Raw genomic sequence first — 23,704 nt, forward strand, 5'->3', positions numbered from 1 at the left:
AAATGAAAACTGCCTAAATCTATTAGAACAAGATGGTAGAGATAACTAGAACTCCTCAAAAACTATCCCTGAAAGGACCCCCCAAAAAAAGTCCTAGGAATATCTTAACCAAAATCCAAAGTACTCATGTCAAAGATAAAAAGATCATGGAACATAATATTACAAAAAGTAATAGGCTTATAGGGAGAATGGATTTTTAATAGTATAGATAACTTTCATGCATTTCTGATAATAAAAAAAAGACTTAGATTGAGCAAGAATTATTTTTTCCATTAAAGATTTTATTTATTTTGAGTTATACAATTTTCCCCTAATCCTACTTTCCTCCCCCCCACCCCCTACAGAAGGCAATTTGTCAGTCTTTACATTGTTTCCATGTTGTACATTGATTCAAATTGAATGTGATGAGAGAGAAATCATATCCTTAAAGAAGAAACATAAAGTATAAGAGATAGCAAGATCAGACAATAAGAGATCAGTTTTTTTCTAGATTAAAGGAAATAGTCCTTGGACTTTGTTCAAACTCCATGGTTCTTTATCTGGATACAGATGGTATTCTCCATTGCAGACAGCCCCAAATTGTCCCTGATTGTTACACTGATTAAATAAGCGTGTCCATCAAGGTTGATCATCGCCCCCATGTTGCTGTTAGGGTGTACAATGTTTTTCTGGTTCTGCTCATCTCACTCAGCATCAATTCACGTAAATCCATCCAGGCTTCCCCAAATTCCCTTCCCTCCTGTTTTCTAATAGAACAATAGTGTTCCATGACATACATATACCACAGTTTTCTAAGCCATTCCCCAATGAGCAGGAATTATTGAAATCTTAAAGAACAGTCCAAAAAAGTCTTGAAGATTACCTTGTAAGTTCAGCTGTCAGATGGAACTATATGCAAAGAAAATTTCTTCATTGAAGTAAGTGAGCACTAACTGGAGGATGGGCTCTAATTTTGGTTTGAATTGGCAGAAGACATGAAACAGAGCTATTTCTATAGTGCAAAACTGAGGTGAATTCTGTTTGCTTGTCTTGTCATCTGTGCTTTTAGTCTTTTGATTCTTTTAACATTTATTTTGTGTATAGAAAATAAATATCTGTCCCATAACTATAAATATATAAATCTAAGTCAATGATATTATTATAATTCCAACTCAACCTGGTGTTATAACTGCCTCTTCAATGATGTTTTCCAAGTTCCAGTCTTCATGTCAGGATTAAAGTGGGATTCATCAGCCAACCTGGGGAATTCTACAATGTGAAGTTTATGAAGTCATTGGAATGGGGAAGATGTTAATTGCTCAAATGTTTGATATCTCCTCAGCTCATCAAGACAGCAGAATTGGATCCAACCCAGAACTATATTGCTGGCTTCCACCCTCATGGCATTCTGGCTACTGGAGCCTTCACCAACTTCTGTACTGAAGCCACCAATTTTTCTTCTATGTTTCCTGGGATCCGTTCCCACCTGATGATGTTAACATTTTGGTTACGACTTCCTTTCTTCAGAGACATTGTTATGAGTATGGGTATGTGTCTTCTTCTACCCTATCTCCCTATCTTTTTTTTTTTTTTTTTTTGCAAGGCAATGGGGTTAAGTGGCTTGCCCAAGGCCACACAGCTAGGTAATTATTAAGTATTTGAGGTCAGATTTGAACTCAAGTACTCTTGACTCCAGGGCCAGTACTCTATCCACTGCACCACCTAGCCACCCTTTCTATCTCCCTATTTTCACCCTACCCATATAGGATTAAATTAGGAGAAATAGTAATTAAAGGAAAACAGCAAATAGGTCTTACTTCTTCACCAAAGGGAAAGGGGTCTGATGGGTGGGTATTGTGGTTAGATGGAAGAGAATCAAATCATGTAAGAGTTGGGAGACATTTAACTGGACTCCTGAAGTCAGAAACATTGAGCAAGTAAGTGGATCTTAGAAATGAAAGTGACTCAGGTTTAAATATTTACTCTGCCATTTGTTATCTGTGAGGCCTTAGGCAATGTAACCTAACCTCTTTGACCCCAGTCTCCTCATCTATAAAATCAGCGACCTCTGAAGTCATAAATCTAGGAAACTCAGAGTTGTCAAAATTTGCATGACCTTCAGACCACAGAACTTAAAAGTAGAATCATGTCAGAGATCACCTACTTTACATTCCAAGTTTATATGTGAGGAAACTGAAATCAGTAGAAGAAATTTGATTCTGCTAATGTCAAAAAGATATTTGAGCAGCAGAATTAGGATTCAAACCTAAGTCTTCTGAATCCAAATTCATGTTCTTGTTCACTGTACCAAACTCTTTGAGGGTGATACAGATGAGAGAAGATACAGAATATTTACCTTTTGGAAACTTTCACTTTCATGAAGATATGACAATCTCTTGTCTCCATCTATGTTGTGTAGCATTTAATTTCTCGCACCCTTCCAATCCCCTCACCCATTATAACTGAACAATTTAAAAGAAATATGGATGCACAACCCAGCTAAATACATCTTCCCATTTGGTAGCGTCTCATATCTCATCCATTAACATTTTAAGTCCATCATCTTTCTGGCAGAATATGGATGGCATATCTCATCTTCAGACCTTCAAACTTGCAACTTACCATTGCATTGATCAGGTTCTAAAATCTTTCAAAGGTTTTTTTTTAATGTAATTGTATAAGTTGGTCTGCTTCTGTCCATCTCACCTTGCATCAGTTCCTAAAAGTCTTTCACAGTTTCCTCTAAAACTGTACATTTCATCATTTCTTTTGACACAATATTTCTTTATATTCATATACCATAATTTATTTAGTTATTCCCCAATAGATATTCATCCCTATAGTAATCATCAGGTTATTTTTTTGCTACTATAAATATTTTTATACAAATGGGTCTTTTTCTTCTTTCTTTGTTCTCTGTGGGGTATGGGCCTAGTAAATATATTGCTGGGTCAAAGGATATAAAGAACAGTTAAATGACTTTTTGATAATGGTTTTCTCTTAATTCAGTTAAACCTTTTTTTTTTACTTCTAATTCATATTGAGCTTACAGTCCTTTAAAACTCAAGATATTTTGCAGAACAACTCTCTATCTGTTCTTTTCTCATCTTGGAGTTGACTTTATTCACATGAAAGACTTTATTGCCATTGAATTTCACCTTGCTTAAGGTGACTCAGTACTCTAGTTTTTCAAGATTCTTTTAGTTCCTGACTCTATCATCTACTGCATTAGCTCTCTCTGTCAATTTTTTATATTATCTTCAAATTCAATTGTATCTTCATCTAAGCTATTGATACAAATGTTTAAGGACATGGACCAAGAACATATCCTCCCCTGGGAGACATTCTGCCACATTGACACTAAACCATTAACAACAACTCTTTGAGTCTGTCCATCAACATCTGATTGCATTATTGACTAATCCATAGTTCTCCATCTCTCCCAAAGAATAATAAGAAATATTTTATCAAAAGCTTTGCTAAAATCTAGATCTCCACAACATTCTACTTATCTCCTAGTACTCTACTAGTACTTCTATCAAAAAGGAACAAGAAGTCACTTAACTCTATTAACTTGCAAAAAACAAAAACAAAAACAAAAAAAGGACATGAGGATATTTTGGTATGACCTATTATTGATGAAACCATGCTTGGTCTTTGTAATCACTATTTCTCTCCCTAAATGTTGCCAAGCATCTTTTTCATGACCTGGCTTGGAATTTTGCCAGAATCAAAGCAATATTCATGACCTATACTTGGGTGATTTAGATCTTTTTTCTTTTTTGAAATTTGTGATATTTATCCTCTTATTTCATGCTGCCTCTCCTATTTTCCAGTGCTCTTTCAGATATCACCAAAAACAATTCAACCATCTCATCTATCAGTTCTTCTAGTACTTAAGGGTACAATTCACCTGGGCTTGTTAACTTGAATTCAAGAGGAATGAGGTGTCTTTTTACTGTCTCCTTGTTTGTCTTGGCTATCAGCTCCCTGTCAGTCATTTTTACTATGTCACAATCAGTGTAAAGGTCATATTCCTTGGTGGAGAAAACAGAAACCAATTCAGAATTTATCAGTGCTATCATCTTCTCTTTATTATCAGTTATCATCATTCAATTCACCCACAAGCAGAGGCTCTATTCCTTCTTTTATCCTCCTTTCTCTGCCAACATCATTTTAAAATCCATTTTTTCTTGATTTTCTTTGCTCACCTTAGCCCAGTATTTCTCATACAATTGTTACCGGAATATGCTTCATTGTAACATTCATCTTCAGTTTCCTGCTATTGATCACTTCCTTCTTCTGTACTGTTTTTTTTTAAATCAAAGTTGGTTGCTGACTTCCCATGTATCTTCTTCCATTTCCCTTCTTCTTCTTTCTCTTGTGGCTTCAGAATTTTACTCTTGAGCATCTACCTTCCTTTTTCCTCCCTCCAAATCATTTATACCACTGGAATCCTAACTATCTTTCCTCCAAACTCTGAAAATTGTTTTCTTAAATTCTAGTATGCATGTCAAATCATATCCATGTTTTTTCTCCTTCATCAAATGCTAAGATGGCACTGTCATTTTGTTCAGAGGTCCATCATTTCCATCCCAGAAGCAACTTTCTTCCTAATAGTGAGAATCAGATTCAGAATAATATTATAGGTTCCTCCAACTTTTTTTATTTATTCATTTTAACCTAAATGTAAAAAGACAAAATGAATAACATAAAAAGAGGATTTTATATAAAATCATAAATTTCCATTTCACACTTTTTAAAAAAATTATTTAATAAATACTACACATTATTTTCAAAGTTATCCTGCTTTTCTATGACTCTTTCTCATTTTCTTTTGTTTTCTGCTGTGTACTTTTTGTTTTATCCCTCCCTTCCTGTCTCCTGCCTAGAGAAGGCTATTGTTATATATAAATATATCTATATCTATCATATATCTATTTGCATATGCATATATAGTATATAGTTGTTATATATTATTTTACATATATTTCTTCTATACACATATGTTTTCTATATGTATATACATACATGTGTATGTGTGTATGTAAAACCATACTATAAATGCTTCTATTTATCAGTTCTTTCTCTTGATGTATACAGCATTTTCCTTTTTAGGTCCTTTATAGTTGATTTAAGAATAGTTGATCTCAAAATTTTTGGTAGAATTCACTTGTAAAACCATCTGATTCTAATACCCTTTTAACTAAGAAAGCTCATTTATGGCCTGCTCAAAGTATATTTAGATATTCTGTTTCCTTCTTTTGTTAGCCTAGGAAGTTTATATTTTTGTAAATATTCTTCCATATCACTCAGATTGTTATATTTATTGGCATGTAATTGAGCAAAATAACTTCTTATAATTTAATTTCATCTTCATTATTGTTTTTTTTCCACTTTTCATTTTTAATACTAGTGATTTGTTTTCTTCTCCCTTTTTAAAAAATAATATTAACTAATGATTTATTTACTTTATTGTTTTTTCATAAAATCAACTCCTATTTTATTTATTCCTACACCTTTCAAAGGATGAAATAATCACTAACAAAACTTAGGGAGTAGTTAACTTTGTTGGGAAGCAGAGACAGAGATAGTCTGGAAATGTTGGGTGGGGCCAAGGTGCAAATAGCTTTAAATAGAGAAATTGGTGTTTCTTCATATAGGTAATAGAGGATCACTGGAAGGGGGGGGGGGAGAGAGAGAGAGAGAGAGAGAGAGAGAGAGAGAGAGAGAGAGAGAGAGAGAGAGAGAGAGAGAGAAACACCAACAGAAGACTGGATAATTGAAGTTCCTTACAACTTCTGTCCAGGTGGACTATAATGTTTCAAGCACTTTCATACATTTCCCATGGGGCAGGTAATTCATACAAATAATTCCATTTTACAAAGATGGAAAATGAGATTGAGAAAAAGTGGCTAAACAGCTCCTGATTCCAAATCTTTTGCTCTTTCTACTATACCTTCGTGACTTGGATAATGAAGAAAACATCAGAAATTTATTACTATACTTGCCTTTGGGATATGCATTATCTCCTCCTCATTTACTCCACTCTGCATTGATTGGGTAATGCTGAATCTTCTCCTTATTTGCACCTTCCTCTAGGGGAAGTGACAAGCTAAGCCCATTCATACTTGAGCATTACCATCATCTGAGACGTTCCTGTCTTTGTCTCTGTCTTCCTCCCTCCCCCCCCCCCCCAACTGTACTAGGGCTGGTATCATCAGACAAGGAATGTGTCTCACACCTGATGAGCAAGAAGGAGGGAGGAAACTTGCTGGTTATTACTGTGGGAGGAGCCAAGGAGACTTTGGATTCCCATCCTGGAGACTATAAACTGCTACTGAAGAACCGGAAAGGATTTGTTAAACTTGCCTTAATTCATGGGTAAGGGCCATCTTGGCAGGATCCATTCTTGGGTTTTCAACCACTCTAAGGCCAGAATCAATTATATTTTGATGTTAAATTTTGATGAAGAGAACACTTATTTTCACTGATGTGGAAGAAGGTGGCAGCAATCATGTAGTCCAGTCTAGACTTAAAAGAAATCTTTTTATAACATACCTTACAAGTAGTCATACAGCCTCTACTTGACGCCTTTTTGTGAATGCACCCACTAACTCCCTAGGCCATAGCTCTGATAGTTAATGTTTTTCTTAGCATATCTAAATTTTCTTAAATTTGTCTCTATACAGCTTCTGGTCAGTCATTGCTCCTATTTCTCCCCTCTGGAAACAAACAAAACAAGTCTTCCACATGACAACTCTCAAATACCTGGGGAATTTTGGTGACATTCAGCCTATTGTTAAGACATTATAGTTTGATGGAGATATGTCTGACCCAGTACCAGTACAGATTATATTTATTTGGGGGGAGATTGTTAGTGACTTAATTTAGGATATGTGGGAGGTTTTAGAGGACAGAAGGGATTGATTTCTCTTGTTGACTTACCTCTCCTTTCATCAGAAAATGCTTTCTAAATGCGTGATTTTTTGTGGTAATCCAAGAAAATGAAAAGTTAAACTTAAATATCCTAGAAAAACTTATTAAACAACCATGCATGGTGAGACTAAGGACACAACTACTGATCCTCTCAGTGCTTTCTTAACTAAGCTATGGAATTCCCCAATCCATATATCTGCTGACCCCCAGAAAACAATATTTGTGCCAGTTCAAAGTATGGCAATAGAAAAATGACTTACCATTTATCTCTCTTTATGTAGGATGAGTCTTACTTCTGGCATGTTTGGTGATGCTTCAGTTTCCTCATTTCCCAGAAATTCTAGGGTAATAATCAATTTGTAGAGAAGGTACCATTTATTTCTATTTCCATATCTTTGCTCTGAGATCTTAGAGCATTAGGCAATATCCTGAAGACATGGAGGACAGTGGAGAAGAATGTTCCATATGGAGTAAATTCATTATTCACTGCAGAGAGATCCAGTCCTTCTCCTCTGAACTTGGGTTGGAATCTATGAGACCCTTCTTATCCTTATCTATATTATCAGGTCCATTGGTAAAAGGATTGTTGTAAACAAAGTTATTTCATATACATATATATATATATATATACATAAATATTTTTACACATATATATACATACACATATGTATTTATCTATAATGGACTTATCTTTTTTTTTTATAAGGCAATGGGGTTAAGTAACTTGCCCAAAGTCACACAGCTAAGTAAGTATTAAGTGTGTATCTGAAATCAGATTTGAACTCAGGTCCTCCTGGCTCCAAGGCCAGTGCTCTATCTACTGTGTCACCTAACTGCCCCATTATAAAGGACTTTTGATAATATTTCTTCTATTATTCAGATAGAAAAACATAGCTGTCTTTGAGATGTTGCTTTCATGAGTCAAAAGGCAAGGAACATGTTGAAAAACAGAATTGTCATTCCAAAAGGTATTTTCAAATATTTTCAAATTCAAATTCCAAAAGGTATTTTCAAATATTTTCAAATTCAAATATTTCAAATATTTTCAAAATTTCAAAAAAAATATTTTCAAATATTTTCAAAAATGGACCAAATGAAATAAAATAAATTCGGTATGGATAAATGTAAATTTTTACATTTCAGTTAAAAAAATCAGGTTTACAAGAAAAATGGAGAAAATACGAATAGACAGAAGTTATGGGACCTCAATCAATCGCAAGATCAGTGTGAGTCAACAATGTAATTATATTGTTTATACTTCATTCTCAAAAAGAAATGTGACATCTGGAAAGTGATGAAATGACACTCAAGTGAACTGAAGTGAGAGAGAGCACAGAGAGGCTGTGCAAAGTAACCAGCCTCACTCTCTCTTCCAGAGCCAACAAAGAAACAAAAAAGAGAATAACTGATTGGAAAACAAGTACAAATACATGTTAAGGACAGTGTCCTTAACAGCAAAGGTTATGTTTTGGTGGGAAGAGATTTGACCTAATACCGATACATGATCTCAGTTGATAAACATTTATTAAATGTCTACTATGTGCCAGATAGTCTTAACTTTCAAGGAGGTCACAACTGATGGAGGATGCAAACAAATGTGCCCAAACAAAATGTAGATAGGATAAATAGGAAATAATCAATACAATGAAGGTAGTAGTACTAAGGAGGAGTAGAAAGATTTCCTGTAAAAAAATGGTATTTTATCTGGGACTCAAAATAAGCCAGGAGGCAGAGATGAGGAAAGAGCATTCTAGGCATAGGGAAAAGAAAGGGGGAAAGACCCAGAGCTGAGAGATGTTTTGTTTGAGAAACAGTCAGGAGATCAGTGTCAATGGATCCAAGAGTATGTGGAGATTGAGGGATGGTGAAGGGTTAAGAAGATCAGAAAGGCAGAAGTCAAGTAATGAAGGACTATGAACCCCAAAGAAATGGAATACACAAGTTTCATTTCAGTTCAACAAACAGTTTTAAGTACCTACCACATATCTCCCAAGTCTTATAATTGACTCTGGAGGTACAAAATCAGAAAATAATCCAGTCCTTCCCATCAAGCTGATCCAATAGGATCAGCTAGGACACTTTACACAGAAAGAGTAGGATACATCACATTTCTTCCCTGTCCTCAGTAGAGGCTAGATGATTACTTCTCAGAGAAACACCTAGATATCTCCCCAACCCTGCCCCTTCTCTTCCCTAGGATAAAGAAGATGATTGAGCATTTATTTTGCTTTACAAAATCTCTATCTTTCTCAAGGCTCAACTCAAGGACCACCTCCTTCAAGAAGTCTAGCCTACTGCCCCCAGTTACTAGGACCTCCTCAATCAAAATTCTATTATTTTAGATTTATATAAATTTTATGTGAAACCAAATTGGCTCCAGCCCCATGGGATTAGGGAATTATTAAGGTACCATATTCAGTCCTGGGCAGGTTAAGAGAAGAGGTTTGGCCTCTAAAGAGATGAGTCATGTGCTTTCTTGTTGGCTTTTTGTAGCACCACCCTGGTGGACTTTGAGGAAATCACCTAAAGCTTGGATATGGCACAAGTCTAGGGTCTCTCCAAAAGGAATCTGGTAGATACCCAGTGTAGGCTGTAGTGATCTAAAGTAAAGTAAAGGTCAGCTATTTATTTCCTCCAGAAAAAAGAAATTCTTAAAACACAGGACTCCCAAGGACACATTGAAAAAGACTTGACACATGGTATAGTAACTTGTAACTTCTATTATAATATCTAAGGAAGTAGAAGCTTCAGATATTAAAACATGAGACAGTTGGTGGTGTTGAGTAGTCATTTCCCATTCACTTCGTCTTTGAGCTGTCCAGACAACTCCATCAGAGTCCATATCTTCTGGAAAGCCAGAAGTATTGTGATAATTTCAAAAATGCCTCCTGCAAGGTAACCCAAGTTGGAAATGTCTATTCCAAGATGATTATTTGGTAGGCGTTGGTTGGGAGGAGGGGGAAGAAATTAGGTTTAGGCAAGGAAATTCAAACAGAAGTGGCAATCAGTCTTCTTATTTCATTTCTGGCTCACCCAGATAGCACATGAGCTATCACAGCTACCATTGTTCCCACACACACACCTCCTGCCCCAGGAAGTTTCAGAGAAAAGTTTCTTTCCACATAAAATGGGGAATTTGTCCTCAGGAGAGAAGAAAGCTTTTCCTGGATTCCTATCTGGTCTCTTTTAATGCAGTGCCTTCTCATGAGGTGGAGGGAGGCTCATGAGGCTGACTATGTCTTTAGCAAGGAGTCTCTTCATCATGAGGACCAAGGAATTGCTACATCACTCCACAGTCCTTCAGTGCTGAAGTGACCAGGGAGAGCTAAACTGAACCCTAGGAGATTCACCAGCTATGCACTACTTCCAAACCTCAAGGAATATATACTCTTTGAGGGCAGGGGCTGTTTCATTGTTGATTTGGGCAAAAAGTTGTGTCAGTCAGATAGCTTAATGAAAGAGAGTTGAATGTGGAGTAAGGAAGACCTGAATCCAAATCCTGACTCATGTACTTAGCAGATATGTGATCCCAGTAAGACAATGTCTCTGTGCCTCACTTTCATTATTTGTGAAATGGGGATTGTAACAGCACCTGAGTACCAGGGTTATAGTGGGGATCAAATGAAATATTTGTGAATCGTGTATATAAATGCTTATGTTCTTCCTTGCTTGACCATTAACCAAAACTCCCTCAAAAAGGCCTAGGTGCTGAACCTCCCTATATCGAAGCACCCAGGCATGACCATTTTCTCACCCCTTCCCTTTCTCATCTGTGTCTCTCTAGGGCAGCAATTGTACCTATGTTCTCCTTTGGGGAGAATGAAATCTTTGACCAACTAGACAATTGCCAGGGGTCCTGGCTACGCTCAATCCAGAACAGATTGCAGAAGATCATGGGCTTCCCCCTCCCTCTCTTCCATGGCCAAGGGATCTTCCAGGACAAATTTGGCTTGCTTCCCTACTGCCATCCTATCACCACTGTGGGTAAGGTCCCAGGATGCCCAAGGAAGTGGAATGGCTATAGAATGAGCCCTAGTTGATCTGATCCTCAAGTTCCATCCCTGCCTATGGGTCCCAGCATGGCCCCTGATACCCAGACTCTTTTGATGGCCTAAAAGATGCCTTTCTTAGGAACTCCCAAACCGAGAAAGACCTACAATCATAATGCAGTACCCACTCTATGATAAGTCTTCCAACCTCCACTCAGATTATTTGGTTGGGTCCTCAGCGAGCAGGAAAGAAATCCTCTCTTTAAGGTTTTATGGACAACACTAAGGAGCTGGGCATGGATTTTAGTATTTTGCTCATGAGCCCCAATCTGATGTGCTCCTCTCCCTTTGATTATAAGTTAGCCCATTGAAACTAATTAAGTATTAGAAACTGGTATTTACTAGGTTGGTATAGTAACAACAGTTGGTACAAAAGCCTTCCTACCCCCAAATCTGTGACACACATTCTCTCTGGGCATACACAAGGCCTCTGGGGAGAATGAACTCAAAATGAGACAACTAAAAGGTCATCATAGCTCCTTTCTTCTTTTGTGGAAGCCTTATGAAGTTCTTCTTTGATATATCTGTCTTTGGGATTCTGAAAATTGGTATCTTGGGGAAACCTGAAGCTGCCCATGCTCATTGTCTTCAGTGTGCTTCATGTCTCTCAGCTTCCAATGTAGAAGCTATCATCTTGGGCACAAAGTTTTCCTTTGGTCAAGGGGAAAAGGGGGGAAAGAGAGAGTCCCTCCTTCCTCATAATTTTGTAACAAATAAATCTTAAACACACAATAAAAATCTGACAATAAGATGTTTGACAATAAAATCTTTTGCAGTTGTTATATGTTCCACTGTTAAAGCACTAACTATAACAATAATATTATTTGTAGATACAGTAATGTACAGATATAATGTAGAGTTGTTTTTCAGAACAAAATTTCTTTAAAGTGTTACAATCCTTGACATTGTTACCCATAACTTTTTCATTTGTTGTAGAGATGTATTTTTTAATTAATGATATATTATTTAAATTATTTTTATTTCTAAAGCCGTCTGAAAAGAGAAGAGAGGGAGGGGAAGGGAATGATCTTTCTAAGTCAGAGAGAAAATTTCTCTTTAAGGCTATGGGAGGAAGAAGTTTGAGTACAATCAGGTCCTGATTTCAGAATCCCCAAGTCCATCTACATTTGACCCTTCATCAACAAATGGGGTTCATCAGAGGTTTAGGCAGAGAAAATATTTGATAGGTCATTGAAGGGGTTCTGGAGGAAGAAAAGAATCAGATAGTTGGGTCAGAGTGGAGCAGTACCTACTAGACTTGGAGTCAGGAGGGCATAGATTCAAATCCTACTTCACATACTTACTAGCTATGACATCCCAGACAAGTCCCTTAGCATCTCTGGGACTCAGTTTCCTTGTCTATAAAATAAGACAGCCAGATTTAGTGATTTCTAAGGTCCCTTTCCAGTTCTAAACCTATGATTCTATGATATAGTGGCCTCCATTTCATTATGCCTTTAAGGGAATTGCTTTCCTGGCTGAATCTGCTGTGTTAAATGGTGACAGAGGTGAGTTCTCTCCTCTGAACCTTATCCCCATCACCCACTCTACCCCTAGGCATCCAGTGACCCTAACCCTGAGAGTTCAAGGACTAAGCACTCATGAGATTTAGGGATAATATAAGGTCTTGGTATATCATTTGATTCATTCCATTTGGCAGACAGGGAAACTGAGATCCAATTTCTATGTCCTACAGGTCTCATATAATTTTTGGTACCAATGTCAAATTAATTTCCAAAGTTTTCCCAGTCATTGAATCTCTGTTTATATAGAAGCCTTCTTACCTTCTACCCCTGCTTTGTGTCTTACAGTAGGGAAGCCAATTGATGTGAAGCAAAATACCAACCCAACCCAAGAGGAAGTTGATCATCTGCACCAACATTATATAACAGAACTGTGCAGTCTCTTTGAAGCCCACAAGACCAAATACAACATTACCCCAGAGCAGCACCTGAAGTTCCAATGAGCTGCCACTTCCCATATTCTTTCTCTCTGCCCTGCTCCTGCCTTTGGGTGACACCACAAAAGACACTGAACTTGAAGGTTGGGGTCCTATCCTTGGTTCAAATCTCATATCAGATGCTTACTCGTTTGACTGAAAAAAAAAATCACTTAACTCTCTGTAGCCCAATTCTTCATCTATAAATCAAGGGGTTTGGACCTGAAGGATTGTGTTGACTATTCTGGTTCCAAATCTTTAATTCTATATTTCTATGATCCTTAACTAGCAACTTTTGTGCTAGAGGCAACCAGCAAAGGTGGGCATGGCATTTCATTAACTTTATACATGTTCAAATCTATGATTCTTGATGTGAAAAGTAATCAATTAGTAATCAGGAAAAATTCAGTTGTTCTTTGGAGGGAGGTGAGGAGTCCAGGATTAAAGATGTAAGAGGGCATGAGTCATCTTTTTCTGCTTTAATTTCAATGCTATAGAATTAGCCCTAGTTGACCTGATCCTCAAGCTCCATCCCTGCCTATGGGTCCCAGCATGGTCCCCCATAAAGGAGATGCAATCTCAATTGATGCTATGCAAAGTAAGTCACAGGTCCCCAAGAAGTTCTGCCTTAGTTCTTCTACTCTTGCACCTGGTGACACAGGAATGTACTTCTCCCTTTCTCCCTGGCAGATGTGAAAAAAGGAAACTGAAATTGAAGCTGAGATTTGGAGAATGTGGAAGAATTTTACAGAAGGGGGTGGAGCCAAGATGGTAGCATGAAGGCAGAATTTCCCAGGAACTCCTTTCCCCCAAAACTTCAAAAGCCAACAAATTATGACTCTAGCCAAAATTTAGAGGGGTAGAACCCACAGAAAGACTGAGAGATACATTTTCCCAGTCCAAGATAATTTAAAAGTTCCAGGGAAAAGGTGTGTTTCACCAGGACCCAGGAGTCAGAAAAATCCCCGGTGGCAACACAGCCCCAAAGCAGCTTAAAGGGGTGGAGAGAGAATTCTGCCATACCAGAATGAGTGTGGAGTGAGGGAGCACTGGCCGCAGAACCTGCAGTGAGAATCTGGAAAAAGAAGCCTGCACCCCTAGAGCAAAGTCCACAGATGGTAAAGGGGTCAGGGAAGACAGCAGAAATTTCTCTATTCTCCCTCAGGGTAGGACTCTGCTGTTCACCTACACTCAGATCCAGATTGTAGTTTGGGCTTCCATACTAAGATAGCCAAGCAGGATGTTTCCTTACAGCTCCAAGGCAGAGCAAAGTGAGGTGGTCATCTACATATCAAAGCACAGGCAAGAGAGCATAAGACCTTGGAGGAATAAATGTCCCAGTGGGGTGTCCCCCCAAAAAACCCCAAAGCCTTGGAAGTGCTGTAAATTTGTCTTGGGCTGAGGAAATGAGTAATTAACAGAAAAAGAAGAATCTGACCATAGAGAATTACTTTAGTCTCAGGGAAAATCAAAACACATATTCAGATGATGACAAAAATGAAGCTTCTGAATCCAAAACCTCCAAGAAAAATAGAAAATGGGCTCAGGCTATGGATGAACTCAAAAAAAAACTTTGTAAAGCACTTTAAAGGAGGGGGAGGAAAAATTGGGAGAAGAAATGAGAGCAATGCAGAAAAATCATGAAAAACAAATCAACAGCTTGGTGAAAGACATACAAAAAAAAATACTGAAGAAAATAATATGTTAAAAACCAGTTTAGGCCTAATGGAAAAAGCAAAACCAAAGGGAAATAAGGAAAAGAATGCCTTAAAAAGCAGAATTGGCCAGCTGGAAAAGGAGATAAAAAAGCTCTCTGAAGAAAATAACTCCTTTAAATGCAGAATGGAACTAAAGGAAGCTGATGACTTTGCCAGAAATCAGGAAGGGGCAGCTAGGTTGCGCAACCAGCCCTGGAGTCAGGAGTACCTGGGTTCAAATCCGGTCTCAGACACTTAATAATTACTTAGCTGTGTGGCCTTGGGCAAGCCACTTAACCCCATTTGCCTTGCAAAAACCTAAAAAAAAAATCAGGAAGAAATAAAACTTCCAAAAACAAAAAAAAAAAACAAAAATTAGAAGAAAATCTGAAATATCTCAATGGAAAAACAACCAACCTTGAAAGCAGATCCAGAAGAAATAATTTAAAAATTATCAGGCTATCTGAAAGCCACAGTCAGGAAAAGAGCCTAGACTTCATTTTTCAAGAAATAATACAGCAAAATTGCCCTGAGATCCTAAAAGCAGAGGGTAAAATAGAAATTGAGGGAATTCACCAGTTACCTCCTGAAAGAGATCCCAAAAGAAAAACTTCCAGGAATATTATAGCCAAATTCCAAAACTCCCAAATCAGAGAGAAAATTCTAAAAGCTGCCAGAAACAAACAATTCAGCTACTGGGGCTCCATAGTCAGGATCACACAGGATCTGACAGCATGTACATTAAGGGCTCATAGGGATTAGAATATAATATTCCGGAAGGCAAAAGATCTTGGTTTACAACTGAGAATCAACTACTCAGAAAAACTGAACATCCTCTTTGGGGGGGAAAGATGGACTTTCAATGAAACAGGGGACTTTCAAACTTTCCTATTGAAACAATCAGAGCTGAACAGAAAGTTTGATCTCCAAGTATAGGACTCAGGTGAACCATAGAGGGGGTGGAAGAGAAGGACTAACTATGAGGAATTTAATGATATTGAACTATGGGTCCCAGCATGGTCCCTGATAAAGAAGATGTAATCTCAATTGATGCTTTGCAAAGTAAGTTGCAGGTCCCCAAGAAGTTCCATCTTAGTTCTACTCTTGTACCTGGTGACACAGGAGTGTACTTCTCCCTTTCTCCCTGGCAGATGTGAAAAAAGGAAACTGAAATTGAGGCTGACTTGGAGAATGTGGAAGAATTTTACAGAAGGGTGGTAAGGGTGTCAGGGAAGACTGCAGAAATTTGTATTGTTTTTATTTCTGCATGGGAAGAAGATATTGATAACTCATATGAACTTTCTCATTTATAAGAACTATTAGAAGGAACATATATAGACAGGACATAGGAAGGAGTGGAATATAATGGTATATTATGGTAAAAAGATGGAGTTAATGGGTGATAAAGTACTGAGAGGAAGGAAAAAAGATGAAGAAGAAGCTAAGAAATTTCACATAAGAGTCAAGAAAAAGCTTTTTCAATGGAGTGGAAGGGGGAAGGCAAGGGGGAATGAGTGAGCCTTCATTCTCATCAGAAATGGCCCAGAGAGGAAATAACATACATACATACTTAATAGGGTGAGGAAATCTGTCTTACCCTAGAGAAAAATGAGAAGAAAGGGATGGGTTAAAGGGGAATGGGGGGAGTGAAGAGGGGAATAGGTGATAGAAGAGAGGGAAGATCATGGAAGAGGGTACTCAGATACAACACACTTTTGGACAGGGCCAGGATGAAAGGAGAGAGAGAATAGAATAAATGAGAGTGGGGAGGAATAGAGTGGAGGTACAGCTAGTAATAGCAAATGTGAGAAAAATATTGAAGCAACTTCTCTGGTGGACTTATGATAAAGAAAGTGTCCCAGAGACGAGCCATTGTAATCTGAACACACTGAAGTACATTTTTTTTCTCTCTTACTATTCTTGAGGTTTATCTTCTTGGTGGGGAGGGGTTTATGTTTACTGTTTTAACAAAGTTATTGTAATAATAGTAATAATAAATTAAAGTTCGCTTGCAAAAAAAACTGCTCTCACTCTCTCCTCTCCACTTTTCTGCCCCTTCTCCCCCCCCCCCATTACCACACATTAGTAGTCTGATAATTCTTATAGCACATTGCCTGGATCAGTCCTCTGAACCTATCTCATTCTCCCTTATGCCTTATTCATGTATTTGGCCTTTCCTATAAATATAAATAAATAAAATTATGTCAAAATTTGAAAAAAAGGAATCTTACAGAAAGTGGTAAAGTTGACTCCAGGTCTCAGAGAAGCTCCCCCAAAGTCCATCCTTAGCTGAGATATCCATCTTCATTGCTTTTTGTTCTCTAGTCTTAGCATGAACTTGTTTAGCCTCCACACTATTCCCATGAGATTTCAACAAGACACTCACTTTCTTCACATTCCTTGGGACCAATAAACTGCAGATACCATGAATTTACAGCCTGTAAGACCATGGACAACTCTCTTCCCTTCTTTGACCCTGTTTCTCCATCTATAAAATAAAAGAGTTGGATTGGATTATATATTTTATTTTATTTATCTATTTATTTACAAATAATTATTATTTATTTTTAACATTTAAAAATTTTAGTTCCTGATTCTCTTCCTATTTCCCCTCCTCCACTGAGAAAGCAAGCAATATAATATTAATTATATAAGTGAAATCATGCAAAACACATGTCTATAGTAGTCATGCCATGCCTCCCCAAGCAATAAAAATAAAGAAAACTATATTTTAATTTACAGTCAGAGTTCATCAGTTCTTTCTCTGAAAGTGGACAACATTTTTTATCATAAATCCTTTTGAATTTTATTGGATCATTGTATTAATTAGAGTAGATAAGTCATTCACAGTTGATCATGGCATAATATAGATGTTAATATATACAATGATCTCCTAGTTCAATTTATATATGTTTTCCCATGTTTTTCTTAAACTATCCCCCTCATCATTTTTTGTAGCAATCCATCACAATCATATACCTTAACTCATTCAGCCATTTCCCAAATGATGAGTGTCCCCTCAGTTTCTAATTTTTTACCATTCTAAATCCCTGTTCAGCTATCAAGTTTATATATCTTTGACTTTATCTAAGGGCCCTCTGCTTTCTCTTCAACTAAACCTATGAGTCTGACATGAAGTAATTGCTTTCCTTTATGCTAGCTATCTTCTTGGAATTAACTTATTCTAGGAAATTGGCTTATGAGATTGAATTTTATCCTGTAGGCAATGATGTTTTTCAAAATGTTTATCCAAGATAACTCTGGAATTGGATGCAGATTGGATCCAAGGAAGAGAACTATTAAGAGGTTGTTTTGATAGTTGGACTATGTATTAATAGGGGCTTGGAAGTATGGTAACTGTGGGAATGAAGAGAAAGGTGTGGATCAAGGAGACTTTTCCCAAAAAGAATTAAGAGGATCTGAAAACTGATTAGATCTATATGGAGTGAGAGAATGAAGAACTAGATTTAAAACTCTGATGGCTGAAAGGATGGTAGTACCATCAATAGAAAAAGAAAAATTAAGGGAAACAACAGGTTTAGGATTTGAAGAACATGGTAAATTCTGTTTTGAAGATGTTGAGTTTGAGATGCCAATGGTTCTTCCACTTGGAAATACCCAGAAAGGGAAAAAAATACAATTCTAACTCAGAAAAGGTGAGGACTGTAGGTGTAGACTTGGGAGTCAACTGGGAGTCAAAGGGCAATTGGAAGTAAATAAGATTGCTTAGGTAGAATAGAAACAGAGAGCAGGTTCCACAAACAAGTCCTTCTGTCTTGTTTTTGAGTATTTTCTCTGGCTGTCTCCTATGTCCCATGTTCTAATCTGTACTTCTTGGCTTCCTTAATTTCCATTAAGTCTAAAAAAAATCCCTCCTTTTATAGAATTCCTTTTAATTGGAGTGCATTCCCTCTTTATCTTGTATATAGCTTTTTTGGTATACATTTGTTTGCTTGTTGTCTCTCTCCCATTAGATTGTGAGTTCCTGAGAGCAGGGATTCTCTTTTGCCTCTTTTTGTATCCCCAATGAGCTACAAATTGGTCACTAGCTTGAAACTATCCAAAAAATGAAAAATTTACCTGTTATGAATAGAACCTGTGATAAAGATATAATTTCTGGAAGCAAGGCAATAGGCTAAGGAACAGCTATGTTTACAAAGCTCATGAGAAGGGGCCACAGAGCAATAGACCTGCAGGAACAGAAAGGTTTCCTTTTCTCAGGTCTAAATGGAAGACTTTGCACTGGTAGTGAGATCTCTGGGACCCCTAGGACTTTATCAAAGAGGGGCATCTATCATTATTGTGTGGGTTCTATCAACCATCACTTGAGCATTGTCTCTTTGGAGAAAAAAAAAAGGAGCAAAGGGGAAGTGCTTGCATTCAACAGAACAGAAACAGAAACAGAACCACGACTATCAATAGGTATTTTTGCCCTGTGTTTGACATCTGTATTTTTACAAGCTAAGTCAACATTCTTTTAATACCCCTGACTTGTGTTGCTTGTGTAAGACCTGGCATTTACACCACTTCAATTCTTGAAGTTAGGATAAACATCAGGAATCCCAGATAAGTTGGCATCATTGGCAGGAGAGTGAAAATAACTCCTCAATTCAAGCAAGCAGAAAGGGCATACCAGATTAGACCTGGCAATGCCTTAGGTAGGAGAGAAGCCTTCAAACAAGCCGAAGATATATTACTCTATTTTAAAATTTCTCTCCCAGATGAATGGTTTGGGCAGATAAAATCTAGATTAAGTTCATCTAAAAAGGAAGTGAGAGTGGTTTGGGGTACCATCAAGCCTAACTACATGGAAGACAAAATTGTTGATTATAGAATTTCAAGGAAGTCTAGACAATTGTGGAGGAAGTCAAACAATACTTTTAGCAAGGTCCAAAGAGAGGAGTGGAATTATCTGGACCTGTATAACATGACAAGTCTAGGGGAGATGAATTATCTAAGACCTAATTATAGCAATAGGAATAGATTAGCTAATACACTTCAATTTTGAACAGAGTGCTGTGTTCAGAAACTAACCCTAATTTGAACTAGACAGAAGATCTGAGTCTTTCATTGTTAATGATAATTGGATTCAAAGGATAGTTAGCCAAGAACTTAATTAAGGGATGGATGTGGTGACAGTCAGTCCTATGAAAAGGACCTGAGTTTGAGCACTGCCTGTGACACAAACAGTATTTTAATCAAGAAGTCCATAAACTGTGGAAAAGACAGAATTATAAGCCATATGGGAATTGGGAGTGCTGCTGAGCAGGAGCACAAGGAGCAAAGAAATAAATCTTTATTAAGCTCCTACTAAGTGCTTATCTTATTTTATGCTTATAGCAACTCTGCAAGTTAGCTATTGCCATTATTGTCATTTAACAATTGAGGCAAGCAAAGATAAAGTGAATTGTCTAGGGTCACACAGATAGTAAGTGTCTGAGGTCATATTTGAAATTCTTACAATAAAGAAAGTGTCCCAGACATTCCCAACATTATTTCCAGCCCTCACTTCTCTCTCAGCAGATGTGATTGATTGCTGTTCTATGTCAGTGATCCTCCTGCTCCTCCAGCAATTTCCCTTGACTCCTCCATTCTAGGGGAGCCCCTGTGAGCAAGAGAAACTCAGACTGCAACTACTGGGAAGCTTTGACTTCTTGGCTATCTTGCCCCACGGTTTCCTTGGAACAGCCTTGAGTTAGGTTTTAGAGACGCTCAGTTTCTTGCTTGATTCCTCAGACTTTGACATTTTATCTCCCTTATACTGCTTAAAACTCTTGAGCTAATTCTTGTTGCTGTTACTGATTCCTATCTAGGCACTGACTCATCATGTGCTAATTAAATAAAAAATGTCCATCTATATTTGTCTGCAGGTGTCCCCAGCCTCTCCATAGTCCCAGAGGGTATCTAATATAAAACCTCTAACCACCTTTATGGTGCTGAAGAGTTAGGAGTCTCAGGATCCTAGGTGGAGGTAGGGAGGAGCAAGGTGGCTTGACAGAGAGAAATGTTGCTTCACCCACCCTTTGCCCATTCAGCAGTAGGCTTAGCTTTGTCCTTGGCTCAGCCCAATCCCCTTCAGAGAAACTATGATCATGCTTGTTCTAAGTGACCCAGTGGTCATATGGCTGAAGCTGAAGTCAGACACCCACACCCTTCCCCCACTCCAGAGCTCAGTTTTTGCTGTTCTTGGATGCTTTCCACTGTCTGGTTCCCCTCCTGTTATTATTACTTGTGTGGTTTGTGTGGAATCCAGCAGATGGCACTCATCACCTATCTATTTCTATCTCTCAGCTGATTATTGAACTTGGCTCAAAGGTGGTCATTCACAACAGTACAGCAACTACCTGACCAACTACCAGACCATATGGGTCAATTCTGCTTGTGTGTCTAGTCCACTTTTTAATGATAACAATTTATATGCATTTCCTCCCTTTTCTCCTAACTTCCTTTCTTTCTAAGCTCAACTCAGAAGCCACCTTCTCAGATACTTATCTTTCTCCCAATCTGCTCTTAATGAAAGAGAATCTCACTGGTGCAATTATTGCCCCATCTCTTGAATAATTATTTTTAATAATAGCTAGCATTTATCAAATTATTTAAAATATTCACATTTCCTTACATAAGTTATTTTCAGTTGATTCTCATAACAATTCTGTATGTACTGTTATTATCAACCCTATTTTACAGGTGAAGAAACTGAGGGTGAGAGGTTGTAACATCCAGAATCATACTGCCAGAAAATATCTGAGACAGGATTAGAATTCAGGTCTTCCTGACTACAAGTCTGGTATCAACTATACTATTTACCTGTTCTGCTTGGACCCATCAGACTATACACTGACTGAGAGTAGGCTCTATGTCATATGTCTCTCTGTTTCCCCATTGTGGAACAAGAACTTGGAGGTCAGTCAGATACTTTATAAAGATACACTGAACTGAGATTATTCTGTGGTATAATGGAAAAGTTTCTTAATTCAGATCAGATGATAAAGGTTTAAATACCAGCTTAGTTTTTTTCTGTGAAATTCAATTTCCTCTTCTGTTAAAGAAGGAAGTTGTACTAAGTGATCCCTTCTGGCTCTATCTTCTATGAACCTATGAACTGACTTCAAAGCTGAATCAAAAATTCCATTCTTACAGGAAGGGATTGCCATCATCTGATTAACACCACCTCCACCGTGTTTCTATCTAGTCAACAGTCTCAGACTCTTCCTGGGAATTTTGGTTATTCTTGTTCTTTATTTTTATTAGATTGGTATATTTTTATTTATGAACCTTCTGATCTTTACTAGATCCTTGGGTATAGGCCTCTTGGGAGCTAACACCTAGCATTCATTCAGCAGATATTCACTGAGTATCTGCTATGGATCAGACAATGCTTAGAAACTGAACACCTTGCAAATGAGTCAGTAAGAAATTACACATAAAAGACACAGGTTGACCCTAACTTCAGGGAAGGGGAAGTGGAGTCCTAATTACACTCAACCTGGAAGTCCTGGGTCCATGGCCCAGCTCCATTGGTTTGGCAGGAAAGATACTCTAAGGAAACCCAAAAAGATCTAATTCAGGGGTCATTAAACTCTATAAAAGAAAAGATACTAAGTATTTTAGGCTTTATGGACCAAGAGACAAAATCAAGGATCTTATGTAAACATGTATATATATATATATATATATATATATATATATATATATATATATATATATAGGAAGAAAACAAATTTACATAAAATTTTTATTGATGCAATTTAAAATGTAATCATAATAACTGGATATATATATTTGATAATAATGTAATAATGAAAAGAATGGAATTCTCTTTTGGGGAATACTAGTTCACATAATTGAACATTTCCCTCTCATTAAAATCAAATGCAAATGTTCATCTCATATGTAATGAGATTTTTCATATTTCACCTTTGAAAATGCCTTTTTACACAGAGAGGTATTGAAAATACCTGATATCAGTCCCTGAGCATATAATTTTAATTGAACACATTCACTGCTTGGAAGAGAATTTCATAAGATTCTTTTTTTGGTATTTGCCTTTTAGCAAGTGTTTACATTGTATATTAATCATTTCCAATGGAAAGTTAAATGGAGACTCTTCCTTTGTCCTGTTAAATGGACTTTGAAATATAGACATTTATTTTACACTAACATCAAGGTCCTAAAATTACTGTTGGAATTATAAATCTGAACTGTGAAACTGAAATAAATCCATGACAAATTTTTGTATGAATGGAGACTTTACTTCTTATATTAACTTTTGACAGCATAAAAAGTGCATAAAGTAGCTTGATATTACTTATGATTCAAATGTTAATTATCATCTAATAGACTTTATCACAAAATAAGTTTTGCATACAAATGCTGTTTTATCCTGTAATTTTAGAAACATTTAAAAAATATCAAGTCTTCAGCAAAAGCAATTTCTAAAATCATTCAGTGTTAGATCTTAGTAGGTGGAACTGGTTCTTCTTATTCAGAAAAAATTCAATTTCTGGCCTAAGGTTAAAAAATTGAAAACAGCAACAGTGACCATTAGCCCTTTTTTTCTCTTCTTGTTTTGATAAGAATAAGACCTGGTAATAAAAATAAAAACTGATAATAAAATGACATTGTAAGCTGAGACTCATGGCAGTTGAAATGTTGTCCTGTTATAACTTTGACTTTTGATATGATTTGGTTCTATGAGAGCATCACCTATGACCTCTGTCACAATTCACCTCTGCTTTCTAGCTCAAAAGCAGCCAGCCATAGACAATATGTAAATGTTATAATAATTATATTCTAATAAAACACCTGAATTTGAATTTCATAATATTTTACATGCCATAGAATCTTCTTTTAATTTGTCCCCCAATCATTTAAAAATATATAAACTATTCATAGACAGGGTATTTATTTGACCTGCTGGCCATAGTTTGCCTATCACTGATTCATTTCAGTCTGTTATTTTATAGCAAAGAAACTGAGGTTTCCCCCCAAAAAAAAGTACTTGCCCAAGGCCACATATTAGTGTCAAGACTAGAACCTTAACCCTTGAATTTCATATCATATATTCTTTCTACTATATTAGACTATCTAAAATAACCTTG

At 37.0% G+C, this 23,704-nt stretch overlaps 1 protein-coding gene and 1 long non-coding RNA gene across 2 annotated transcripts in view; one reads left to right on the forward strand and one right to left on the reverse strand.

Annotated features, from left to right (window-relative positions):
* LOC141488611 (2-acylglycerol O-acyltransferase 2-like) overlaps positions 1 to 13,014 on the forward strand; it is a 33,988-nt gene extending 20,974 nt beyond the window's left edge. Inside the window, exons 3-6 of the mRNA XM_074188840.1 lie at positions 1,322 to 1,526; positions 6,189 to 6,363; positions 10,703 to 10,902; positions 12,779 to 13,014. Coding sequence (XP_074044941.1) covers positions 1,322 to 1,526; positions 6,189 to 6,363; positions 10,703 to 10,902; positions 12,779 to 12,933 — 735 coding nt within the window. The 3' untranslated portion in view covers positions 12,934 to 13,014. The remainder of the gene's footprint in view (positions 1 to 1,321; positions 1,527 to 6,188; positions 6,364 to 10,702; positions 10,903 to 12,778) is intronic.
* LOC141488616 (uncharacterized) lies at positions 6,309 to 12,916 on the reverse strand. The gene is made up of 3 exons (XR_012468736.1): positions 12,752 to 12,916; positions 7,179 to 7,258; positions 6,309 to 6,508 (listed from the first exon to the last, which is right to left on the reverse strand). It is a non-coding gene; the product is annotated as an uncharacterized LOC141488616 (long non-coding RNA).
* Positions 13,015 to 23,704: the final 10,690 nt, after the last annotated feature.

This window comes from Macrotis lagotis, chromosome 1 (assembly GCF_037893015.1).
Source record: "Macrotis lagotis isolate mMagLag1 chromosome 1, bilby.v1.9.chrom.fasta, whole genome shotgun sequence".
NCBI lineage: Eukaryota > Metazoa > Chordata > Mammalia > Peramelemorphia > Peramelidae > Macrotis > Macrotis lagotis.